Source organism: Chaetodon auriga, chromosome 20 (genome assembly GCF_051107435.1).
Source record: "Chaetodon auriga isolate fChaAug3 chromosome 20, fChaAug3.hap1, whole genome shotgun sequence".
Lineage (NCBI taxonomy): Eukaryota > Metazoa > Chordata > Actinopteri > Chaetodontiformes > Chaetodontidae > Chaetodon > Chaetodon auriga.
The window spans coordinates 7,804,687-7,825,094 of NC_135093.1; the positions used below are offsets into that span (position 1 = coordinate 7,804,687).

General features: G+C 42.6%; 1 protein-coding gene across 1 annotated transcript in view; it reads right to left on the reverse strand.

Moving 5' to 3' along the window:
- polr3a (polymerase (RNA) III (DNA directed) polypeptide A) overlaps positions 1–6,581 on the reverse strand; it is a 21,875-nt gene extending 15,294 nt beyond the window's left edge. Inside the window, exons 1-14 of the mRNA XM_076760529.1 lie at positions 6,416–6,581; positions 5,706–5,841; positions 4,781–4,918; positions 4,108–4,279; positions 3,867–4,021; positions 3,369–3,608; positions 2,895–3,057; positions 2,573–2,709; positions 2,379–2,482; positions 2,150–2,291; positions 1,492–1,632; positions 1,280–1,349; positions 282–409; positions 64–202 (exon numbers count right to left, since the gene is read on the reverse strand). Coding sequence (XP_076616644.1) covers positions 64–202; positions 282–409; positions 1,280–1,349; positions 1,492–1,632; positions 2,150–2,291; positions 2,379–2,482; positions 2,573–2,709; positions 2,895–3,057; positions 3,369–3,608; positions 3,867–4,021; positions 4,108–4,279; positions 4,781–4,918; positions 5,706–5,841; positions 6,416–6,459 — 1,909 coding nt within the window. The 5' untranslated portion in view covers positions 6,460–6,581. The remainder of the gene's footprint in view (positions 1–63; positions 203–281; positions 410–1,279; positions 1,350–1,491; positions 1,633–2,149; positions 2,292–2,378; positions 2,483–2,572; positions 2,710–2,894; positions 3,058–3,368; positions 3,609–3,866; positions 4,022–4,107; positions 4,280–4,780; positions 4,919–5,705; positions 5,842–6,415) is intronic.
- Positions 6,582–20,408: the final 13,827 nt, after the last annotated feature.

Genomic DNA, 20,408 nt, shown 5'->3' on the forward strand with positions numbered 1-20,408 from the left:
GGAAGCTTCATGACGAAGCCAAACACAATCTCTTGGTTCGGACTGTTGAGTGGTGAAACTCACACGAGTCGTTGTGACAGAGATCCTCTCCCTTGCCGCAGTACTGTTTGCCCTTGGTCCTCAGGTTCGCCTTGACTGGACATTCTTTACTCGGCTTCAGAATGACACTGAAGATCTGTTTGCCCGTCCACAGAGCCATGGGCTGATGGACACACAGCAGGGCAAAACATGAGCAGCTGGTCACAAACAAAGTTACGTAACAAGCTTCAACAGTGAAGTACCTTTAATATAGCCGGGCAGGGGAGGGAGACCTTCACTTTTTCATCTTTGCCCACAAGGATTGATGCTACTATCTGACAGGCTTTTGATCTGTCAAAGAAGGTGTCCTTCAGCGTCAGGAGGTAGGCTCCTAAGAGAAACAAATGTGCTATAAAGTGCATTGTCAAATATGGCTGAAATGCTTCCTATCAGGAAAAACATGGTTATTCAACACCTGTGATTATTCACACATTTTAAGCACATTTTCTTATACCATCAGTGAACTTTCCTTCACATGCTTGCGCTGGAAATGACAGTTTTCCCTTTTTATAGGACGAATATCATGCCATATTTCACAACTGAAAAACAAAAAATAGACCACAGACTGTGTAAATAGTGGAGTGAAAGTGCCTTCAAACTGCACTCTTTCAAATGGCCAGCTGAGGGCGACTGGTTGCAAAAGAAGTCCAATTCTATAGAAGTCTATGAGAAAATGACAAAACTTCTCACTTGATTTATTTTCTCAGTCTCTAGTTTCAAGTCTTCTTCAGTACAGCATTATGTGGTAAATTGTGGTCCCTAACAAAAAGGGCTTTGCGAGATTGAAACTAAGTTTTGCATAATGTTTTGATGGGCTAACAAACAAATCGCTGCAAACATTATTTTATGTTTGAGTTTCCCTTCTTCACAACTGCAGCACATATTTGCAGAGTCTCAAATATGTCTCCGTTCTCCCGGTGAATTGGTTTGATTTCAGTGTTTGAAAACAGGTGCTCACATGTTGTGGAAAAATGTGCAGCAGGCATAGGCGTGGTATCTGAAGTTAAAGTAATTTGGTTAAGTTTTATTATGTCCATGAATGCCACAAGCATTGCTCATTGTGAAAGGTACGACATGATATTCATCCCATGGCAGTCTGTCGATGGTAAACAATTCTCCACCTGTGACTCAAAGCGGCAGGAGCCTCGTATTGTATAAAAACAGAGCACTGCGATTAGCGGCCACACATCACGGCACCAACCTGTCAGAAAGTCTTGAATAGCTGCAATCAGAGGTTCACCATTTCTTGGAGTGACAAGATTAGCTTTTGTCTGGAAGAGAAGATAATCTGTGTCAAATTGCAGTCAATTTCGCCTGAAAAACACAGTTCACAGAGACAGCTTTTCATTGCCGAACGTCCACACTGATAGGTGTGCTTATACCTTGCGGACCACGTGTTGCGATAATACATACCCCCATTAGGACGAGGGCCTCAGCTTTGGCCTCTTCAGTCTGAGGAAGATGAAGGTTCATTTCGTCACCGTCAAAGTCGGCATTGTACGGGGTGCACACGCACTCATTGAACCGAAACGTCCTGTGAGGTTTGACTCTGGCCTGCGAGTTTGGAAACAGTACAAACAAACGTCACACATAAAGAAGCAACTGAACAAAGACTTAAGAGTACAATCAGTATAAAAACAGAGTTAAAACAACATTAAACTGGAGCAGATAACAGCGTTAATTTTCCATTTTGTTCCGATCTGTCACAGATCTTTGTCAAGCACCTGGCTGATCGGTGGAGAACACACAATTACTTCTGCACAGTAGACAATGAAGTTATAATGGGAGCATAAAGGTGCATGCAGATTCAATATTTGTTTTGCTTTTTCTCCTGTTTTCTCCAGCAGGATTTTTTGAAGAGCTTTGTCTGTTGAACCAATAAAAACAGTGACTTCTGGTCTCTGCAGCGAGCCTGAAAATTGCTTTTGCAAGCACACTTCGGGGTCCATGAAGAGTAATCATGAGGTGTGAAAGCAACAAAATTAAAGACGGATCAGGAAATCAACACATGCATTTTTCTGATGCTTCACTTGCAATCTTTAATACCGAAAGCTGAAAATGTAATACTTACGATGTGGGCCATGATGCTGAGTTTGTGCAGAGACGGTTGACGATTGAAGAGGACGATGTCTCCGTCTATCAGGTGTCTTTCCACCACGTCGCCAAAGCGCAGCTCCTGAGCGATCTTCTCACGGTTTCCATATTTTAAAAACCTGACAGAGAAAGAGGAGTCATTTTTGGTGCTGAACCACATCAGGTAAACACTGGTTTTAATGTTCGCCAGAAGCAGCGAGCCACACCTTTTCATCTGTGTTTGACGGTTCTGGATGAAGTTGGCTCCAGGATGAACTTCGGGACCGTTGCGGACGAGCTTCCTCATCAGCTCCAGATTAGCTTTGTTCACCTGGAACACAGCAGCAAAATTAGATGACTTCAGTTCTGTCGTGGAATTGGTTGTTCAGTGCATCAGTTGCAGTCACGGAGCAGGGATTACCCTCTCTGGGTACGTCAGGATTTTGGCCACATGCACGGGGACGGCCACCTCATCGATCCTCAGGTTTGGGTCGGGAGAAATGACAGTTCTGCCAGAGAAGTCCACTCTTTTTCCTGAGAGGTTTCCTCTGAATCGACCTGAATTTTTACAGAAAATTGTACAGAATTGTACAAAATGTGTCTCAGTTGGATAAATCGATTGATGTCACAACTCACAAAAGCCAGCAACATTTGAGACGCACTTGATTACTTTATACTCTACATAACAGAGAAGGCAAGAAAGAAAGAAAAATATTCAGGGCAGGTTTTAATATTTGCTATACCTTGCTTCCCCTTGAGTCTCTGCACAAAGCCTCTGGTCCACTTCTTTGGTGCCATGTTGAGGGGGATGCCAGAGAGCTCGCTGTTGATGTAAAGAGCACACTGCAGCTGGAGGAAGTCCCAGTCCTCCATGATCATCTGGGTCTTTGCCCCAGTCATTCGATGCTGAATGAGAAAAGAGTTTGTTGACTTGGAGTGAAAGACAGCAGATAGCTGCATCTTCGACATTTTTAGTTTGGGTCGTTAGAATTTGTTAGGCAGGTCTGAACATGTAGGACAGATATTTGCTAAGCTGATTTGCTGTAGCTGCTGGAATCTGAAATAATGTTGTTTTTCTTTGCTAAAGGCTGATGAAATCAGCAGCTTATGGCCAGCTGGACCACCAAAGCTCATTATTTTTAAATAAGATCCATCTTTCAGTCTGAAGTCCACTCAAAAGTGTCCAAAGCCCCTGCAGATACCCCGCAGACACCGACCTTTTTGATTACATCGTTGAGGAAAATGATCTCGGTGAGCTTCATGGTGAGGTCGTCCTCATTGGTGCCCGACTTCAGGTCGCTGACCACAGAGGGTCGTATGCAGAGAGGAGGCACCAGGAGGCGGGTGAGGATGAGGTCCGCTGGCTTCCCTGCCTCAGGGTTCATCAGCAGCAGGGGAATGTCTTCTTGGGGAATCCTCTTGAACATGTTCAGCACCACCAGAGGGTTCAGGTTTTCCTGGAGAGGATCAAGATGACAAATATAACACTTTTAATATATGTTGTATTAAATATACATGTTATATTTGACAAATATAACCATGATACAACACCCTTATTTCATTTAGTAAAATAAGCCAAAATTCTCCGATGTCGTTACAGCTTTTTCAGACTTTACATGAGGAATTATGTCATCAAACAATAAATAAAGAAGAACAGGATTCTGATTTGGGCTGCACCACCCATCCCCACAACACAGAGCGTTGACAAAATTCACCTGGGCTCTGCTCAGTAGAGGTTCAACCATTTTGTTGTGCTCGATGGCGATGTCAAAGGACTGCAGGAACTCTGACACGAAAGGATCCACCACCTTCTTGGTTGTTTTATACTTCTCGTGGATGATCTTAAGCAGGCCGCACTTTTTCACTGGTCCTGAAGAGTAAGAGACATTTGATTCAGCTACTGCGTCAGGACGGCTTGCACAAAATTTCATCAGAAATGAAAATGTCTTTTCTCACCGTTGAAAGCGGAACAGTTCAGACAGATTGTCCTTTTGCGGCATTTATCCGAGATCTTCTTCTTCAACCCTCGTTTCTGGAGATAGGCCAGGTTGGGTCTCTTCAAGTGATCCATGAACTGCAGCTTCTCCTCTTTGGTCAGCATTATGCTTGAGCATGTCTTGCAAATCATCTGGAGACATGACGAAATACCACATCAGAACGACGGAACTGAATTACTACAAGGAGAAATTATGGCTCCGTTGTTTGAAAAATTGTTAGAAACTATAGAAAACAACAAAAACAAATTCTCAAGCATTGATAAAAGTGATTTATACACATATTTACTCAGAAGATAAAAAACACTGAGCTGAAACATACACAAAAAGCAGCATATTCTACCTGTTCTAATTTTGATAGTCTAGTGACACCTAATGGAAAAGTGACATTTCTGCTTGCTGCATTCCAGATGGGGGTGTTTTTCTTGTCAATATTCTTCCCTCAAACTGTAGAAGAAAATGAGCCTTGTGACTGAATTTTGGTCTCCAACATTTTGTAATCTCCAAATGACTATTTGAAAATATATATACACTCATTTGTTTATTTCACTATTCTGCCTTTCAATACCACATGAATATGCAGTATCTATTAGTTAACATGACGTGTTAATTATTGCATTAGACTATAAACTTGCCTGCAAGATTCCTATGATGGCTTTGAAATAGCCAACATGAAAACACGGCAGCTCCAGATCCAAGTAGCCATAATGTCCTAAGCAATCTGCCAGATTCTTCCCACATGTCAGACAGGGTCGGTCTTTTTCGCTGGTGCCCTGCAGGAAACATGAAAGCAGAGAGGTGAGCCTGTAGTACGAAGGTGGGACAGCAACACATGATGTTATTTCATACCTGACATGGGTGACAACATAATGTTACAGAGAAAAAAAAATTACAAGTTAAAATGTAAAATGCCAACAGTGGAAAGAGAAAACCCAGCAACATATTAAATATTCATACACACTTTTCTAGAAAAGTCAATTTTAAGATGAGACGCGAACAATCTGATCTTCAAGTTAACTTTATTTATACGCCACTTTCCAAACAGCAGTTACACCGTGCGTCTCAGTTGATTATAAAAATGCTTAAGTGCGCAGCATGAAAACAGCAAGTGAAATACAATTTAGAAAATGGAAACACATACTCAAGAATAAAAGCAATATAACAAACACACAATTTAAAAGACAAATACAACCAAGAGGAAATTGCAAGCAGCAACTTGTGAAGCCACCAGTGTGTACAAGTGGGTTTTTTAAAGGTTTTTAACATGTAGCACAGACTCCGTCGACCTGTCAGTGGAGGGACGGGGGCCACGTTCAGTCACAAACTGGGATCTAGGAGCTAAGGAACGCCAAGGCACACAGGGAGCCGAAAAATCCTTGATTTAATTTAGACACCTGTCCCACTAATGGACTACACCCTCTATAAGTCGGTCTGTAGACCAACTAACACACATAAGAGATATGTACATACGTATGTATGTATGTATGTATCTGACCTTGTCATGATTAAGCAGTAATCAAGTTGAGAGATATTTAAAAAGCGTTTGTGTCCATGCATTACCATCCGGTGGTCCAGCACTCCATAGGGCAGTGGTGTGTGTTTGGTGTCTTGGCTGTACAGATTCTTACTGACCACCTGGATGTGGGCTTGTTGACGCATCTGCTCAGCAGATTTCATCCCAAAGCAGATGTGGCTTCTGTAAACAAGAATAAACAGCAAAGTAAAGAAAAGAAAATGACAGGGTTAAATCTTTATCAGCAGCACTGCTTGGCCAAACTAAGTGCGCAGGTCCTGAGTAAAAATATGGGGAACTTCCAGGATGTAATGCTAATATTCCTGGTGTAACACATTTTTCCAGGGCTGACAGTCAGTGTTGCGAAGTTTACAGGAACTACTATTAAAAAGTATCCATTTGACACTAACTTTCGCCTAATGCATGTTCACCACGCACCATTATCGTTGTTTTAAATGTCTTGATCGACTCTCGTAGCTGCTATACCCATAAAATAAGTCAGCTCAACCGTCACATGTTTGTGTTTGGCAAGCATGTCTCTTCATACTACAGATGAGTTGCTCATGTTAACCTCACCATCGGAACTACAACTAGTTTACTGTAACACCACTGAATTATTTGGCAGTTAGGTACGGCCACCGTATCCTCTTTAGTATGTTCGTACTAACTTCAACAACTTGTTATTTTTAGTCACGTTGCAAACTGACTGATGCCGGCTAACCTACGAACTAGCTAGCTAGCAGTGCGTTTAACTCACATTTTTTTGGCCACATCCGTCTCTCTGAACTGCTCCTTCACCATTGTGGCAGCTTTTCCTAAAAAAAATAATAACAGGAGTAATTAAATATGTTTTATGTCCTCATTCCACGAGGCTAGACTTCACATATAACCGGCACGCTGTCAGTTCGCATTTCCATGTTGTGGGCATGCTAGCAGCAACATGCAATGTGTTGATGATAGCATGTAAGCCACAGTGGCGCTGCCTTCACATCAATCGGTGATCTAAAAATCACACCTCTAAATCGGCAAAACGTTGACAGGCTGTGTCTTTTAGGGAAGATAAAGAAGGGCACTGTGATGTTTCATCAGATCATAAGTGTTCTGACTAATATGATATTTAGAACCTGAACTTGTACATTTGCTCTCTAACTGGAGCTGTAAAGAAACTTGTGTCTGCTGAATATATATTAAATTACCAAAGACTAATTTGATTGTGTCGTCTATATTGTTGTTAATTTGATTTATAGATTCCTTAGAGTGTGCAGAATCCGCTAGTAAGGCCACAGAAAACAGTATTCGGGACCGATTTGCAGGGGCATCCTATCTTACAAGAAGTTCATGAATGCACCACAAGCCCGTGCACAACAACAGCAAGAAAGACAAGTCACTGGAGCGCGAGCACTCTCAGTATCAAGTGAGTGCTGACACCTAATGGCCAAAAACGGTAATATTTCCACAGGGGTTTGTCGAGAAAGGTGAATTACTTCCATCTACAACAACAACAACAACAACAACAACAACAACAACAACAACAAAAGTGAAATAGTCACAACTAAAATATTCTAAGGTAACAGATATTTAATGAAGATATTGTGAATTTACAGTAAAACTTGTCTTGTCTCAAAGGAATAATTTGTCATTTTAAGAAATTTGCTTATTCACCTTTTGCCAAGAGCAAAATGTGAAGACTGAGACTCCACTTTTGCATGAAGTATGGAGGTTGACTCAGATGTTTATCTTAGCTTAGCATAAAGACCAAGGGGAAACACAGTGGCTTGGTTAGGCTCACAACATAAAGACTCACTCTTCCCAGTTTACAGTATAATTTTTTTTGCGCTAATGGTGTAACAGTAGTACCAGGCTTATCTTATTTGCTTAATACTGAGGATTTTGAGTGTGTCATATTGCATTTTTCAAAAACATATTGTCCGTATATGCACACATAATGGTCCAGTGACTCAAGAACAGGTGCCAGGATACAGCTCTGTTTCAAGTAAGGTGAAGTTCATGCGTGTTAACACATTTTGATATGTATATACCCTTGTGCTTATACTTTCCTTTGTATCACTCAGTGGTAAAGTGACACTGATAAGATTACAAGGATTATTCTTACTTCTCATTCAAAAGACATCACTGTGGCCCTATGGGTCATACAGTTGTCACAGTTTGAAGTCTTGCCTCTAGATGGCACCAAATGCATGTCCAACAGCTGGAAATGCAGAGAGAGAGAGAGAGAGAGAGAGAGAGAGAGAGAGAGAGAGAGAGAGAGAGAGAGAGAGGAGGTGCAGAGGCAGAACAAACCTGTTATTACCTGTGTCGCTTGATGCATCGCGTGGAAGCGCTGATGGCGACTGATTATTTCCTGATGAGGATTTCCTTCCACAATGCGCTTGTGCTGATTAATTGTCCTGTCAACTTACAATCACCGACGGTGAAAATTACCTGGCTGAATCTGATTTTCCATTTTCTAATTCTGCTGCCACTTAGATCTACAAAGGCCTCTAATTAAACCTCTAATGTAGTATTCAACATGGCCCGTGCTTTCTAACTCTCCCTCTGGAGGCAACGTATCCCCAAAGAGCTCGGTGTCCTTAAATCTTTACATCTGGGGACCCATAAGTAAAGGACATAAATCAGTCTGTGTAAATAGATGTAAAGAGCATAAAGAGTGCTGATAAAAAACACTTGAGGGACTGCTGCTAACAATGTGTTTTCAGCATGAGAGGCAAATCAGTGACCCCCCCCTCAAAGTGCCTCTTGAGCATCTCTGTGTCTCTGTGTAGAACCTGAGTATCAGATACAGTGGGCTAATCATCCAATCATACACACAGTACTCCCTGTGGAGGAATTGAACGTCTCAGACTGCTCAGATCCAGGAAAACTGCGTCTCTCACAGGACTGGGGATCCAGGGATTTGGTCACTCTCCCTGCTCGATACTGTATTTGACTTAGATTCAGAACAAAAAGCTCTCAGATGAATTAAAATTCCCATTTGCTCACTCGCATGTATTGAAGCCTTCAGGGTATGTTATGACCAAATAATGCCCTTTGCCAATTTCAACCAGCTCTAGAGATGAATTGGTAATTATAATCGCGCGTTGCAGCAATCTCCAGATGACTTTTTTCAATTAAGTGACTAATCATTTAGTCGATTAAGGCAGAAAATAGTGAAAAATTCCCATCAAAAACTAATGTCTTGGAATAATGTCTGCGGGATTGCTTGTTTTGTTCAACCCGCAGTTCAAAATCTAAAAGTATTCAATTTACAGTGAAATGAAATTAAAAAAGTGGCCGATACTCACATGTGAGGAGCTGGGACAAGGGAATATTGGCACTTTCGCTTGATAAATAACTCAATTAATCGATTATCAAAATGCTTTTTCCTGTCAAGTGACTGATCTATGAATCACCTCATGGTTTCAGCACTGCACCGCAGAATAAAACCATGATCACAAACCCCCTCAGAGCCGATAGCGGTGCTCCTCTCTCCTTCTTCCCGGCGTCCTTTTAAATTGTGCAACCCCGGTGTTTACCCATCATACCCTTTACATTATGCACAGCGTATTTTAGATCAATGTGACCACCATCTTTGTGTAATTAACATGAGTAATTACTGTGCTTAATTTACAGAGCCACCCAAGGTTCATAATGGTGCTGCAAAACATTGACCCATGACAATTGATTGATCCCTCCCTCCTTTAAAACCATGCCCCTGCTAATGACTAAGTAATGAGTAGATAGTGTGTGGCTACGGTGGCTAATACAGCTTTCACTCTCCATACCCAGATTGGCTGATACCCCTCCCCCCTCTTCCCCTTCCTCCTCCTCCTCCTCCTCCTCTTACCATGTTTTCTGCAATGGTGTCAGCTCCTCGCTTAGAGGCCCCTCTCCCCCTCGCTCCATGTGTGTTTGTCTGCATGCATGTTGTGCACACTGCTCGGTAATCAGCCACACAGACTCGCCTTTGGTGGCTGGAGACTGATTCAATATTCCACTGGGTAATTTATGCAGAACTAATTCTCTACAGGAATGGAAGGGCTTGGAGGAAGGCAGAAAGAGAGAGGGAGAGAAATGCGGAGAGGAAGAAATCTGTGGTGAAATAATTATCCCCGGTGTCACTGTAGCAACACTCTGTGAAGTTGATGTCAATAAAATATTGAGCTACACAATCCATTTCAATTTCGCCTCAAAAAGGATGCTGCAGAGGGTCGGGTGGCTGCAGGAATGAGGAGCGCTGTGCACGTGCAGGGGGGGGGGCATGCACGTCCACACACACACACACACATTTCCGTCAAACAAGGACCGAGGCGGTGGCTGGCGACGTGTGCTGCTTACAGACTGGCTGGGAAGCACATCATTGCCTGTAGTCATTTAACTTGTCAAAACAGCAGGGCTCCGTGTCTCCTCATATTTGGATTTAGTGGGTTTGAATTACTGGAAATAAAGTGAAAGAGGATGAGATGAAAAATGAAATGAGGGGAGCTTCCCATGAGAGCCATTGCCAGCACAGTATAGATTATGGTCATTTGTGAAGGACGGGTTTGTAATAAGAGCCCCGTGTCAGAGTGCATTTGTGTGGATGTGTTATGGTTGTTCTGAGGGCGGCGATGGAGATGGGCTTCATTGTATTCTTCTCACAACTCCTATTGATCTGCACAATTTACATGGACTTGTATACGGGCAGTAATGTGTGATCTATGAGATGTGGTTGGTCATCAATCAGCACAACCTGTTTTACAACCGATGCAAACACACAGACAATGAGAAGACTCTTCTGTGGGCTTAAACAGAACAAAATCTTCTGAGTAGAGGCTCACTCTGAAGGCCTGAGTTTTGGGAATCTGCTAGTTTGTGTTCATTTAATTCAGACCGCATATTAATCAACACTGCCGCTTTAAAAATCATTAAAATATTGATGCTAAGGTCAGCTAACGAGTTAATTCTGACCTGTAGTCAGTACATGATTAAAGGTAGACAAGTCCAGTCAAGACTGACCCTATTTAAAGTGCATTATCATATTAGCAAAAGTTCTCACCCTGTAGTATCAACAACATGGAAAGTGTAATATAAAAATATTAAAAATTACACAGGCCTTGCAGCTAGTTAGTGATTATCTCCACTGCTTTTCTGGTGATGTATTGTTTTGTGTGACCAACACTCCAAAACCCAAAAAGTGTCCAATTTACAATGACATGAAGAAGAGAGAAGCAGCGAATCACATTCAAGAGGCCATAAAGAGCAAATGTTGGATATCTTCGCTTAAGGAACTGCTTAAAGGATAGGTTCTGTCTCTGTCTTAAACCAATATTCACATTAAAGGTGGTTTTTGCACACAGCCCTGCATCTGTAAACAGGAAACAGCTAGAGCTGAGCCACACAACTATATTCCAGCCAATCAGCAACAGGTGGCGTTTGTGTTTGTGCGCCAGACAAAGGGAAGAGGAGGGGAGATGCGGGGAAGCATGCTAACATGTAATCACGCTGTGAAGAATGAGAGATGGCATTATCGGCTAACGTTCTCCAGAATGACTCAAGCCACGTTTCTAAGAGTTCTCGGTTGCTGCTTTGTCAATTGCAGTCTTTGTTCTGAGCAAAAAAAAATCTTAACTTCAGCCAAGGCTAATACGAGGCTTCAGCAATCTGGCATCAATAAATAAAGTGAGTATCATCCAAAGTTTCTGTCTTCTTGGCTCGAAATGCCCTATAAGTGTGCTAACCACACCGTCTGTGGAAACACAAAGAGGGAATTTTGCATGAAAAAGACAATAACTGTGGGAGATCTCCACTTGATATGTCTAACTCACACTGCTGGAACCACACATTTTTCACATGTTTGCTCAGAACAAGGACTGTGGATTTTGTCCTCCATCACTTAGGTTGAAATTGCATTCGAGACAGACCTCTCACAGCTAGCGTGACCAGCGAACAAGAGCTTTTCCAGGGTCAATGTACATATTGGCATGTGAGTATTGTATAAAGACAGAGCTGAAAAAACTTCCCTTTATACAATTAATCAATTCCTGTGACAATGAGAATAACTTCTGCTTTAGGGTCAGCACGAAAAAATCTCTTGTGTTTGTCCAACATATGTGCGGTCAGCCAGAGGAGCACATTCAGCCTGAGACTCACAGTGACCAAGTGTTTCACAGAACGCCGCAGGAGGTCCTTCCTTCCTTCCTTCCTTCCTTCCTTCCTTCCTTCCTTCCTTCCTTCCTTCCCCCTGGTAGCCATTCAACGATACAACTCCTCCTCCTGAAGTAGAACTCTTACTTTGTATTACTGTTATCAGCGTTTTTTTTACTAAATTGTGCATCCTTTTTATCTTTACTCTTAAATCATTGTGATTTTACTCACCATTTGCACATTTGCATTTACCCTTGGCACATACACATTTGCACAGATTTGCATTTGCATGTCATCTTTACAGTAGTTGTAACTTTTTCCCCAATTTTTTCTTTTACTTTTTAAGTATTTCATCTTTTTTTCTAACTGTGTGTTGAGCAGTTTGTACTGTAACAAAGCACTTTCCCTGCGGGGATCAATAAAGTTTTTCTGAATTTGAATTTGAACAGCTGGTATGAGAGCAAATAGGTGACGCTGACTTCAGACCTGACCTCAATCAGTCATCGCGTGTGTTTATGTAGCAAGAAATTAGAAAAGAGTAACCACTGTTGGAGTTATTGAAGTAATTGAAATAATACTCTGGCACTTGTGGCAGTTTTAAAATGATTAAAATCATGACTTTTATAGATGCCTGAGTGCATGTTAAGCTGCTGAAACAGCAAAGAATGAGCTGGAGATAAGCACAGTGATAAATATTAAACAACATATTTGCATCATGTCTGCACACAGTCCCTATTGGCCACTCGCGTCGACTATGGACAAATTTAAAGATTTGCACAGTTCTAGTTTTACAAATCCGCAGTTCATTTCAAAAGAGCTCACATACGTGGGAGTTGCAAATGTGCGTTGCTGGGTTTTAATAAAGGTAAAGCAATGTGGCAGGATTTGCTGTAACAGCCACAAGTCCACATGCCGATGAATAATGTTATCGTTTCTCTCTGTTTCTCAGTGGACACCCCTGCGCTCTCCTCCCAGACATCTCATTATTTTGCATCTTCGTCACTCTTATTAAAGCCATATATCTTAACTGGAGGCCAGAGCCCATCGATGTAGTGGAATACATACATGTCAAAACATTAGCAACGTGTGTGAAACCGCGCTCTGTCCTGCACTCTGGAGAGCCATGTGCAAAATGAATAATTTATCCAAATGAATTATAATACCTGCATCTCCCCACCAAGGCTTTTGTCTGAGTGAGATTCCTGCTCACATTTCAGTTCATACAGTTGGCCTTGCATAAACTAGATACCTCTCTGGACAGATTTGCATAGAAACACCCTGCAATGTGGTGAAAAGGGAGCAATTAGGATTCATGACGGCGCCTCCCCTCCGGATGCTCTGCTGCCATGTGAGACGGCAGCAGCTGATTGAAATGGAGGAGCATGGCCTTGTTCATGTGCCTCTGTCTTCCTTCTATCTCTCCGTCCTCCTGGGGTGGGCGGTGGGGGGCAGGGCCAGCTCCAGCCTCCAGGTCCGGTCTGGTCCGGTCCTCTCTTCCTCCATCAACCTTTTCATTGTCATCATCCTCCGAAGTGCATCTTAGCAGTGGCTCAGGGCGGGTTGGAACTTCTGTAAGGAGCCTGAGGGAAGGAACCTCTCAAGCAGCGGGTTAACAACATCATCAAACATGGTGTGATTAGTAGTTAACGGATGCAGCGGGTCACATTGTGCAGTTGTTTGAAACAGGTGATGGAGTCCTTGCTGTTGGTGTCTGGCTGCTCGGAGCGTGTGGGAGGTGTTTGACACAAACGAGGCTTCCAGCTCGCAGAACCAGGAACAGATGGTGCTGGAAAATGAGGCACCTCTCAGAAGCATTGAAACCCCCTCCAACGACCCTCCCCACACTTCTCCCTCTCCTCCACACACACTCTGTTTTTCCCTCCTGCTCTCTTTCCTCTATAAATGAACCTCTTTTTTTTGCCAAGATTATTTAAGAGCACTTGTTATTGCTCATACAAGTGGCATGTTTTTTTTAAATAAACCTCCCCAAACTGGAAAGAGGTTGGAGGATGGCTGATTTCTTTTCCTCACATGGGAACGCACGGTGCTTTGGGTCATCTGTCGGTATGAGTTTTTGTTCACCTGGATGGAGCCAGCAGATGGCAGGGTTGGGTCTGGGCCTCTCCGGGGAGAGACTGCAGAGTGCCAAGGAAGCAGTCACATTTCTTGAAGCGCTCACTGGCTGTGGTCCTTTAATCCACCACAGATAAATGGCAGCATAATGTAAGAGGAGGGATATACTAGTAACTCAATGTATGTGAGCTGTGTGGCATGGCAGAGTGCAACTGTTATGGTGATTTTTCCAGCTATTGGTTATGCTGGAGGTTTTGGTGAAGGAGTGAAGGTATTCATAACTGATCTGTGCGGTAGTTCTAGGGCTTAAATGTGGACCATATTCAGCAGTCTGAAGGGGACTGATTGGACAGTTTGTACTGTGCAATAGGTTTGCATGATATGGATGATAATAATAGTCAAAATAAAATTGCTGTAAAATGAGATAAACGGAAGCTTTTTGGTTTGAGGGGTTTTGGTTGTGGTGAAATGTGACGATCCCATTGGAAATGGCTGCGGTGCATGTGTTGCTCTCAGTCCTGCATCCCCAGTGTCCCCAGTTTGGATCACATTCTGCCACAGTGCCATTTACGATGCTACCACTAGGAGTCGGCAAAGTCAAAAATATTCAAATCCTGCACATTCATTGGGGGTTCAAATGTGATTCCTTTGCTCAAATGTCTGTTGAAGATCTGTTTTGGAAGAACAAAATCGCTTTTTTTCTGTCAAACATGTGATGCTAGCAAAATAAATAAATGACTTTCCCTCATAACTGTCTTTCACTTTGTTCAACAACATAATGAGAATGACCTCAAATATATAGATTGTTCACCGTGACTGAGATGGTCCTTTTAGATGGAAACTGGTAGATTATATAGAGACAGTCGGGAGGTGATGAGGAGAGCATTATGCAGTATTAACAAAGTGTGTGTGATTTGTTTGTTTATGTATTTATTATGTACCTCAAATATTCAGTTCACACTCCAACGTGTGATCTGCACAGCTGGAGGCTTGTTCTTCTATACAGGGAAAGTGATGCACTCTGATTATTACTAATGTTGTTTTACTGCGTAATCCCATGCATGACACTCACTCACTGTAATGGTTTATATTATGCAAATAAACTACAGGAGCAGATTAGGGAGTCAAAGATTCATAGTGATTCACAGCTTATTGTATAATTGGTTGAATAATGTATGCAATAAATGAACAAGTGTTGCTTTTGTGTGAACAAGTCGAGCTGAAACACCTAAATGAGTCATGCTTATGAGAATAAAATGTTTTCAATTTTTCCTCTCATGCAGCCTGGGTTTGCTTTACGGAGAAGATTTCAAAGATTTATTGAACGTGTTATTTTGGTTCTGCAAAAATGTGAGATGAATGCAGCTTTCTTTGCAGCCTGCATTGTGGTTGGCTTCATTCAGGAGACTATGGCTTGTGTTTCATTCCAGTCGTGTTTGCTCCCCTCCTGAGCTCCTGTCTCCTGCAGCAATCTGTCTGAAAAATGCATACATAACATCCTGTGAAAATAGCTTTCTGCAGGGACTCCGCTAAAAAGCCGCGCTGCATCAAATGTTCCTGTCATTCTCCGCTAGGCCGAGTTGATGGCAAAACATTTGCATACCGCACAATCTGAGCAATCGGAGTCGGGTGGAGGTGTGTGTGTGTGCTGAGTGTGTCTGTGTGTATTGATGCACACCTCTCCTGCATCCTGCTTATTTTTTTCATAAAGGGTCAGTTCACCCAAATGAAATATCTCACCCCTTTTTCTTATGAAGTGAGTTTAGCGAGGGAATAGTCCCTTAGTGAGGTGTCTGACATGAAGACACCTCTCTGTTAAGCTTTTACTATAAAAATCTCTCAGCCCCATGGCATTGTGTTGGTGGCAGATGATGAAGAGGCATATATCTGAAAATCTCGACACATACAACCAACTGTCTGCATGCCTAGATACCACAAGTAACCGTCCCTGTCACTGGGAAAGCCTTGTTGAGTTCAGCATATGTGATTAACCACCAGCTCAAGCTCACTGACATTATTAAACCTGCACATTTTTGATTTATCAAAAGCTTGATAATACACGCCCTAATTAAATCAATTTCCTAATTCCACCAGTGAAAAAAACAAAACAACAACCCAACTCTTGAATCTGTATGCCATTGGCCAAAAAGACAATTAAGGCAGAGAGGAGGGTTATTTCATTACAGACTCCTCTCCCTGGTGGAACAGGAGTGTGGTAGATTCGATTCTCTGGCTGTGATTACCCAGCCCTCGGCTATGAGATAGATGACTATGAATCAATTGTTTTCAAGGGGACTCTCACTGGGGCGCTGTAGTAGTTAAAGACGAGAGGGAGTCGACTGAAAAAGCAGCCGGCCTTGGTTAAACAGACCATCAGGTCGTCTCATCGACTACATGCAGCACCTTAAATATTCATGCATACATACTTAAGGGTGAAATGAAACCAGCCGCGGTGCTCAAAACAAACGCCCTTTTGCCTCAGTATCTGCCACGGTTAAATGAGCAGTCGCCATGACTGGATGGGATATGTTTAGTCTTGCTCTGTGTCATCCAATCAGGATTTAATATGTGCCCAAGACAATACTAATCACGCCAGGCTGCTCCTCATTATGGGTTTACGTAATGCCTGTGAGAGAACTCCAGGCCGTGTCTCTGCCATGTTAAAGACCAGAGAACAACATATAACATCACGTCTACAAGTGCAAATGTGCAAAGGTCTGCTGGAAGGTACAGCGTCTGTCTGCAGAGGGAATTATGGCTTTGTGGGGCATTATGAGCAGTGTTACATCATGTTTGGATGCTTTTATAAGTAGCTTTTTTCTCTTACTCCCTCCACAGGACGATGACTGTAGATCTGATGCCACCACTTGACTCGTCTATACTCTTGACAAATTCCTGCCCGGCCGGTCCCGGCCTTGATTTTTTAAAAATTTTTCTCTGGAATGGATCAGTTCGACTGGAGGAGATCTGGATGCCGTCCACCCCGCCGCCACCAACTCACCTCCCCGAGTGAAGTTCTTTTCTCTGACACATTCAATACCACCCAACACTATTGACCTGACATATTGATGCGAAGGGGTCTGGCTGCTAAGAGGCATCTGACCGCAGCATATTGAGCATGCGGTCGACTGGCACCGCAGTCCAGGAGAGAAACTGTTCGACAAAAAAATGAAACAAAAGCGGCACGATGAAGTAATGTCAGAATCAAACAATGCAAAATATAGCAGATGCTGTAGGTCAGTTTGTCAGTATGTGAGTATTAACAACAGGTGGCGCTACTTCCCCAGTCAAACGGCTCAAAGCGGACACACTCAGGAGCATCAGTGTGTTGGGATGACACAGAGTGAATGAAAACATGGGCTGCTACACCGGGTGAAGTGAGAAACGACATATTTCCCCCCGTGCTGACGTACAGAGGCTGACACCGAAATGAGCCATACCACCCCCAACGCTCACACACACATAAACACACACACACATATGCACACACACCACCACCACCACCAATCCCATCATGCTCTCTCCCTCCCCCATCCCCTTGAGGAATAAGAGGGGATTATGTCAAAGCAATTCAATTGTATGAGAGGAGGTAATGAACTCTTCCTTTTATCTATTCATTTGCGTATTAAAGTATTTATTTGTGACTGTTATCTGTAGATATCAATCAGAAACGTGAGGATGTAAGGATAAGACACTTTTGATGGCAAGCAAAGTGGCAGAAATTTCAGCTCAAGAGGCTTTTTTATGCAAAGGCAGGTTTATTACCTCGTTTCTCATGATTTTATTAAAGATGCTGTCTTGGAGGTGGAGACGCGCTCGCGTGAAACTATTTTAATTGTCCACGCACATGTTTTCCACTCCAGCGATAAGACAGCCACTCCTTGTTTAGAGTTGGCCCTGTTCTATTTAGGTCAGTGGTCTGCAGTCCATTTCATGTTCTGTTGCCTCTACAGTGCCTAAATTGCCCAGCAGGCAGGTGCCATTAGAGCAGTTTGTTTGCAAGGTAAGCAGCTATGAGAAGTGACAGCAGCAGAATTACTAATGCACTTTGGCTGTCATTTCTCTCTGAAAGCCCCTGCAGGGAGGGCCTGATTAAATTGATATTCAACCTCCTGCATGTTGTGGGCCCAGGCTTCATTAGCATAGGGTTTAGATGACACAGAGAGAGGGATGGCATTAGTGTTGTAGGAAGCAGTTAGACACTGTGCTGTAACTAATTTTCCAATTATAATGGGTGCCTACAATGTTGCGTATTAATGATTCAAATCACATTATTAACAGAGCATGTATGTTTAAAAATCAAGAGAGAACGTGTGGGAAAAGAGGAGGCATTTCACACAGCGGTGGGTCACAGGAAGAGGCAGTACACATTAAAAGGGATCAAAACAAAAGTAAGCCTTGTGTAAGCCAAGCGCCATGTGATTAAAAGAAAGACAGAAATAGTATCCTGTTGGTGATGACTACATTATCATGCTGCAAGAGTGAGGCAACGTGCAAAGGGCGGCGTTAAGGCTCGGTCACATCAGACAAGCAGCACAGTGAAATTTGTAGTTTGGAGTGAAGTCGGGGCGACTCGCAGGGCTAGTTGGTCTAAGGCTGACATGCTTTAAAGAACATGCCAGCACTGGATAGCCACATCAGCTTTTTCTTTTTATTATCTCTGCATTGTGCATTGTTTGGGGAAATGCTGATTGAGCTAGCCACTTGCTAACAGTTACCTAACAAGCTCATTAGCTTAGATTAGATTGAAAATATTTAATTTGGGGTTTGTGGCCAAAGGTATTTGAAGGAACAATTTCATCTCGAGGTTTTTATTCCTCAGTTCAGCTGAAGGTCTGCTTATACAAAATAAAATTTATTTTTCGTTAAAGACATCATATTATTAGCATTTTCCACTAAAAAATCCATTAAGAACAACTTCAAAATTGTTAGAATACCGAAACTGATTTTTTGCATATTTCAAGGAGGGATAACATAATGTATTTTGTGCACATTCATTCCAACTTTGTGAAAATTATCATGACAATATTGAACAACGTGAACCTTGTCTACTGAACCTGACTGTATGTACATGTACAGTAACTTGAAGCTCACCATGTACAGTAATGCTGTACAGTAATGCAGTGGGAAACCCATTGCTCACTGACCTCTCTTTAACCTGAGTAGCTGTTTCACCGGCCACACACTGGGACAAGCTGTCCATCAAGTGCGCTCTCAGTCAGGACAAATGCAGCCTGACCTGAGCTGTTTTCGTGGGTGGACAAGGTAACACTGCTGTTGTTTACAATAGATTTAGTGTATTGTTTATTCAGTTTCCTGGCAGCACAGATGCACATATTAGCGGATTTATCAAGAAATAGAAGCAAAAAAGCAGACACGTAGGGTGTTAATTTGCATTATGATGCGATATTTCATGCAAATGGGCTTAAATTATGTTTGCTTTGTTGATGTATGTTATGTGGCATGTAAATAATCTTCTCGACAGCATCTTTCTTTACACATTCAGTAAAACCCCAAGAAATCCTCAGCGCTCCCTCCAGCATTAGCTGCGTGTTAACATCACAAAACTGTGGTTAAGGCTGTGGTTAGCACTGAGCAAATATTTAAAGTCACTGCTAAAGACATCATCACCACTGCAAATAAATGAATTGAATCCTGCTTATAGCCTCCCCCCTCCTCTTACCTAAATGGATATTAGATCCCAGGGGAACACCTAGTGCTTTGCAATCTGCGCCGGCTTCCTGGTGGCGTTTCCCCATCTCTCTGAGAGGCAAGCACTGACTTTGAAGTCTGTGAAGCTGATGATAAATATGCTAATGTGTCTGGAGGTGACTCGACGTAGCAGATAGCGCTGTGAGGGGAAAGTGCCACCCATCGTTTAATATATATATATATATACAGCGAGGAGGAAGGAGAGAAAGGCAGGGAGGATGGAGGAGGAAGCATCCCGCTGCTGATAAGACGTTACAAGGATAAACAATCGGGGTAAAAGAGCACTTAAACTGTTGTTTTGTCTGATTCGGGGCAACAGTCCCTGGTGACTGTAGTGTGAACTCACAAGCAGAAATAGTCACTGCAAGGACAGTTTGGTCATACATGTAGATAACCTTGCTGAACTAATGTGTGCATCACACACCGCAGCAGGGGTCACACAGAGGTGTCAGTTTGTTGCATGAATTCATCAAATTGGTGCCTTAACATTGAAACTGAGGCTGTTTTAAAACAAAGCTTCCCAAACTGTTTGCCAAAACAAACAAAACAAAGCAATGTGCTGTGTTTTAGTAGCCTGACTAAACTATACTCACCAAAGTAATTGCTGGGATCTCGAATCACGATGGTGTTGCCTAACGGGGCGAGACATGACCAGCCAGATGACCTGACAAGTTGTAAACAAGCAACCAGTTTAGCCACCTTATCAAGATCTGAAACAGAAAGTGAGTTCACCCGAAAGGTCGGTAATAATCTGTCAATCAGCCAAACACAATTTTTCTGCACATCCCTGCGCTACTTTCAGGACCAAGGGTTTCTTTATGTCCAAAACCAGCATTTTTACA